Genomic DNA, 6,636 nt, shown 5'->3' with positions numbered 1-6,636 from the left:
CTGACCAGGAAGGTAATACACTTTCTTTTTAAAAGAAATGAAAAAAAAATTCCAGAAAAAGGGGAAAACAAAAGAAAATTAATCACCTATAGACCATAGACACAAATATAACTACTATTGATACTTTGGGGCATTTATTCTCAATCTTTTTATTTTTTCCATGCCTAGTGTTTACATATATAACCTATATATATATATATACATATATATATATATATGGTTAAAATATTTGTCATATACATGTGGATATACGTATATACATATATTTGCATAACTCTTCATCTTGTACAATTTTTCTGATGTTATATTTACGCTATTTCACTTCATTCAGCTTAAGGACTTAATAAGAAACAACCTAGCGTTTACTTTATCATTCCCTAATAGAGGAAAATTTAGGTTTTCTTCTTTTAGAATCCTAAATGATGCTTAGCCAGATATCTTTATGTTTCAAAATGCCTCCGTGTTTGGGTTTGTTTTTTTAGAACTCTTTCTAGAAATACATTTCCTAGGTTACCGGGTCTAAATTTTTTTAGGCTCCTGACATATTAACACCCACATCTAATATAGCTTTCTGATCCTCTTCTAGTGTTAACCCAGTGCCTCTAGTCACTCAGTGACTGTCTGATGACTTTGCAGGCGTTGGAGAAAGACCTCATGCTTCCTAGTTCCCTAGCGAGAATTCCTCAATGCAGTTCCCTGCATCCAAGAGAGGCATGTGCCGCCCTCTGCCGCACCGTGCAGTCAGAGCAGCTGAGGAAGCACAGAAGTTTCAACTGTGTGGGAAGGATAGGGCTGGAGAGTTCACATATAGATCAGTTCTTATGGGAAGGGACCTGCTAAGAATAGTCTTGGGTCAACACACAGCCCTCTCCTCCTGCTCATGGTTGTTGGGGGGTGAGAGGAACCATTTCCTCACAAGAAACCAGAATAGGTCATGAGTTGCAGGCTGAAACTTATAGCTCAGAGAAGCTATTCTTGGATATCCTGAACCCCTGTGGTCTCCCGGGACCCTGACTTGTGCAACACTCAGCGTGACAACACCACTGTGCTTAAAAATTTCCCTCTCCACCCCCGGATTCCATTTCCCCTTTCACCAGGGCTGCCTATAAAGAACGGGGGAGATGGCTTCACCCTCCAGAAGGACGCAGGCAGCAGTGAGCACCCAGGTCCATCTCTGCAGACAAAGGAGCCACACCCCATCTTCTACTAAGCATCATGAAGGTCCCTGGGGCTGCCCTCGCCATCCTCCTCTGCACCATGGCCCTCTGCAGTCAGGTCTTCTCTGCACCATGTAAGTCTGTGTTGCTGCTGCAGCTGTCCCCATTCTCGGTCCTCACAGTTGGACCACATCTATTTCTGTCTTGTGACCTTAAGAGCCCCCAAGAGAAAATAGAGAACTTCTCAAAGGGCTACCAAACATCATGCCTTTCTCTTCAAGACTTTTATTTTCATCTTTATTAAAGGGGTCTTAGCTGTGGAATAGGGGAGTTCCAGTTCCATTTTACAGATGGCAAAATAGGGACCTAGACAAATAAGTTTGCAAGAGGCGAGATCCAATCTGGTGACCTCCCAGGGTGGGGGTCATTCTTCCCTTCATTCACCCTAGGTCCCCCCGGAGTTCTGTCCCTTGGACGTCATAAGAGAGATGTCCAAAGTTTCTCTTTAGCTGGGGGATAACTTCTTGAACCAGGCAAAATTTCTGGAGGGAGATGAGATAAGAGGGCAGTCTGTTTGGATGTCTGGATCACATCGAGAAACAGAGCCCACAACAAAGAGTCAAGGAGAAAGAAGGATACAGACAGAAACCAGGACAGAGGCAGGAGTATTTCTAGGCAAAGATGCCCAGTGCCTGCCAGTGACCCTGTCCCCCAGCCCACACCCTGAGCAAAGCTGTTTTCCTCCGATCTCAAGGGATCCAATCTCAGATCTCACTTTCCCTTCGGAACCGTGATCCAGGCTTGTTCTCTCTCTTCCCCCACAGTTGGTGCTGACACCCCAACTGCCTGCTGCTTCTCCTATGTCTCCAAGCAGATTCCACGCAAGTTCATAGCCGACTACTTTGAGACCAGCAGCCAATGCTCCAAGCCAGGGGTTATGTAAGTGCCAGTCCTCCTGCCCACCTCTGGGGAGACAGGGAGGGTCTGGAGTAGGGGCAGCACCCAAGGGCATAGACTGGCCAGAAGTGCCATCCTGGAATGGCTCAGCCCTCTGCAGCCAATAAGTATGTAGGACCCAGGTCTCAGAAGTGTGACCTGACCCAGCCAGGGTCTTGCAAAGTCAGGGAGGGTTAACCCAGCCCAGAAGGAAGGGAGGGAAAAAGGAGGTGGTCATTGGGATCCCCTGGGGGTGGGGGTGCTGAGTCAGTGAGAGCAGATCTCTGGACTGAGGTAGGCAGATGGTTCCTGGGAAGGGGTCATGCCCTGAGCTGCCCAGGACAGAGAGTGGGATGAGGGACCACACTGGGCCCAAGATCCTCCTGCTGGATCCCTCAGTATATAATCCTTCTACCTCCCTCCACAGCTTTCAAACCAGAAGAGGCCGGCAGGTCTGTGCTGACCCCAGTGAAGCCTGGGTCCAGGAATATGTGACTGACTTGGAGCTGAGTGCCTGAATGGCCTGGAAGCTTTGAGAACCCAGTGAAACTCAGTTGGCTGACCAGGGAGCAGAGGTCCAAGCCTTGGAAACACTGCTGTAACCTCCACATCTAACTCTCATGTGGGCTGGTTGTTGCCAAACAGCCACACTCTGGAACTCTTTTAACTTAAATTTCAACTTATTTATATTATTTAATTTTTGTTATTTATTTTCAATGTCATACTCTGTTTGGGACTGTTTGCTCTGAGAGATCCCAGGATATCTTCAGCATCCCCCCTTCGGTGACTGTCAAAGTTTATTCTAGGCAGAAGTGGCACCAAAGCCACCAGACTGACATATGTGTATTGTTCAGGGATGTGTTCAGCCTGGAGAAATAATAAAGATGGTCTTTGGAAAGAAAACTGACATTGAATTTGGTTTGGTTTATCTGGGAAGTTGGAATCACTGGTCAAAAGACAAAAACTAGGCAGATGTGAAACGAAGGGAAATTGGAAAAGATGGAAGGGGAGTGAGCACAGAGATACTCTGCTTTACACTGAAGCCACATCTCCAGATTGTTAGAATTAAGAATGTTTCCTAAATCAAATCATAATGTACATACTACAGAAAAATTCATTATGGCAATAGATATTATGGCAAAAGTATTCATAGTGCATAATGCATAGAAATCAAGGTTTTTTTAAAAAGTTTTTTAGAATTTATTTATTTATTTATTTTTGAGAGACAGAGAGACAGAGAGAGAGAGAGAGATGGAGAGAGTGAATCCCAAGCAGGCTCCGTGCTATTAGCACAGAGCCCGATGCAGAGCTCAATGTCACTGTGAGATCATGACATGAGCCAAAATCAAGAGTTGGGTGCTTAACCAACTGAGCCACCCAAGTGCCCCTAAATCAAGGTTTCTTAATAACAATTACTAACATATTTGAGACTATTCTAGGTTGAATGCTTTTATGCAGTGTCCATTTGATCCCCACAATGACACTACGGTTTAAGTACTGTTAATATCCTCATTTGATACAAGAGTAAACTCCAGCTGGGCTCAGAAAGGTTAAGTACCTTGGCCAAAATCACACAGCAAAGTAAATGGAGCAACTGAGTTCCAAAACTAGACTTTGATGTAACTATAGACTCACTCTTAAACACTAGCAAAGTTATGTCCCAAAACACCATCCATCTGTATTCAAATCACAAGCAACGATTGTTTAACATACTCATATCATGGGGCACCTGGGTGGCTCAGTCAGTTAAGTGTCCGACTTTGGCTCAGGTCATGATCTCGTCATTCATGTGTTTGAGCCCCACATTGGGCTCTGTGCTGACAGCTCAGAGCCTGGAGTCTGTGTCAGATTCTGTGTCTCTCTCCCTCTCTGCCCATACCCCACTCGCACTCTGTCTCTCTCTCTCTCAAAAAACCTCTTTGATCTTGCCCGCAACAACTTCTTACTAAACACGTCTCTGGAGGCAAGGGAAACAAAACAAAAATAAACTACTGGGACCTCATCAAAATAAAAAGCTTCTGCACAGCAAAGGAAATAATCAGGAAAACTAAAAGGCAATCGACAGAATGGGAGAAGATATTTGCAAATGACATATCAGATAAAGGGTTAGTATCCAAAATCTACAAATAACTTATCAAACTCAACACCCAAAAAACAAATAATCCAGGGAAGAAATGGGCAAAAGACATCAATAGACACTTCTCTGAAGAAGACATCCAGGTGGCCAATCGACACATAAAAAAATGCTCAACATCACTCATCATCAGGGAAATACAAATCAAAACCACAATGAGATTCTCCTGACACCTGACACCTGTCAGAATGGCTCACATTAACAACTCAGGCAACAACAGATGTTGGCAAGGATGTGGAGAAAGAGGATCTCTTTTGCACTACTGGTGAGAATGCAAGCTGGTGCAGCCACTCTGGAAAACAGTATGGAGGTTCCTCAAAAAACTAAAAATAGAACTACCCTACGACCCAGCAATTGCACTACTAGGCATTTATCCAAGGGATACAGGTGTGCTGTTTCAAAGGGACACATGCACCCCCATGTTTATAGCAGCACTATCAAAAATAGCCAAAGTATGGAAAGAGCCCAAATGTCCATCGATGGATGAATGGATAAAGAAGATGTACATATATATACAATGGAGTATTACTCGGCAATCAAAAAAAATGAAATCTTGCCATTTGCAACTACGTGGATGGAACTGGAGGGTATTATGCCAAGTGAAATTAGTCAGACAAAGGAAAAATTATATGACTTCGCTCATATGAAGACTTTTAGAGACCAAACAGATGAACATAAGGGAGGGAAACAAAAATAGTATAAAAACAGAGAGGGAGACAAAACAGAAGAGACTCATAAATTTGGAGAACAAACTGAGGATTGCTGGAGGAGTTGTGGGAGGGGGGAATGAACTAAATGGGCAAGGAACATTAAGGAATCTACTCCTGAAATCATTGCTTCACTATATGCTAATTTGGATGTAAATTTTAAAAAATAAAAAATAAAGTTAAAATAATAATAATAAATAAATAAACATGAAAAAAATTCTTTTAAAAAACACTCATATCAGAATCCATGTCAGATATGGACCTGGGAATTTATATTTCTACCAACCTCATCATCCTGCTGACCCTTTCAGTGGTTCTCACTATGCTTTTCCAAATGCAGTGTATTATTTGCAGAGAGTAACAGGGATATTGTACACTATTTCTGTAAAATCCATGCTCCACAAAGTAAATGGCTGTTAGAGAAGGAAAAGACAACCAGCCTACATGTGGAGCATGTAGGCTTATACTACAAACCTGCTTATAGGTTTAACATGAAAGCTGAGGTACTTAATAGATGGGTTGCCCCATTTATAGTTATAACTATAACAAATGCACACTGAGATAGAGCCCTTTCTGCAGAAGAGAAATTCAAAAGGCTTGTATGAAAACCAAACATGTATTAATTTTTATGAGCCATGATGATTTCATTGTGTCTAAAATAATCTAATTTTTGTTTCCAAAATTGGCTTAGAATTATAGTGATCAGACTCTTTAGAGTACAATTAAATGCTCCTATTAAGCAAACATTAAAATGCACATACTATTTGACCTAGATACCATTTGCCCTAATTCTATTTCTAGGAATGTGTTTTGTAGCAGCACTACTAAAGGACAGGAATATGCAGGCACAAGGATATTCTTTTCAGCATGGTTTGTAAACAGCAAACTAATGGAAACAATCATCAGCTAAGGAGTAAATCAGTAGACAATTGAGGTGCCCATCAAGGGAAAATTCTTCAGTCAGTAAAAAGAATAATACACATTCACATCTCTGGAAAATATGCATAATTCTATGTGCAAAAAGTGTGTTTACATCTAATATATGCATATATACTCTATATGCATGATATAGAACTGTATGTATAGAATAATATTACTTTTGTTTTATTTTTATTTTATTTTTTATTTTGAGAGAGAGTGAGAGCAGGATCTGGGGAGAGGGGCAGAGGGAGAGAGAGAGGGAGAATCTTAAGCATGTTCCACATGCAGCCCAGAGTCCAATGCAGGGCTCAATCCCACAATCCTGGGATCATAACCTGAGCGAAGATCAAGAGTTGGATGCTCAACCAACTGAGTCACTTAGACACCCTATTTTTGTTTTATTTTTAAAAGCCATATAGGGGTGCTTGGGTCACTCAATCCGTTAAGTGGCCAACTTCAGCTCAGGTCATGATCTCACAGCTCGCGAGCCCAAGCCCTGCATCGGGCTCTGTGCTGACAGCTCAGAGCCTGGAATCTGCTTCAAATTCTGTCTGTCCCTCTCTCTCTGTCCTTCCCCTGCTTGTGCTCTCTCTCTCTCTCTCTCTCTCAAAAATAATAAACATTAAAAAAATTTTAAGTAATATATACATACGTATTTATGACGGCAAATATTTGGAAAGCTACATGTCAAGTAGCTAACTGTGGTTTCTTAGAGGAAATGAAGATTATTTAGTTTTTAAGAATGGACACTTCTCCTTTTTATTGTCTGCCCTTCCCTTTT

At 42.0% G+C, this 6,636-nt stretch overlaps 1 protein-coding gene across 1 annotated transcript; it reads left to right on the top strand.

The window, feature by feature from the left end:
* The first annotated feature begins 1,105 nt into the window (after positions 1-1,105).
* LOC122206834 (C-C motif chemokine 3) lies at positions 1,106-2,989 on the top strand. Its single transcript, XM_042916412.1, has 3 exons — positions 1,106-1,291; positions 1,982-2,096; positions 2,521-2,989. The coding sequence occupies exons 1-3, from the start codon at positions 1,216-1,218 to the stop codon at positions 2,609-2,611; spliced, it is 282 nt and encodes a 93-aa protein (XP_042772346.1). The 5' UTR covers positions 1,106-1,215; the 3' UTR covers positions 2,612-2,989.
* Positions 2,990-6,636: the final 3,647 nt, after the last annotated feature.

Source organism: Panthera leo, chromosome E1 (genome assembly GCF_018350215.1).
Source record: "Panthera leo isolate Ple1 chromosome E1, P.leo_Ple1_pat1.1, whole genome shotgun sequence".
In the NCBI taxonomy this organism is placed as follows: Eukaryota; Metazoa; Chordata; class Mammalia; order Carnivora; family Felidae; genus Panthera; species Panthera leo.
The sequence above is the reverse complement of the archived record's forward strand: the minus strand, read 5'-3'. Positions and strand labels throughout refer to the sequence as shown.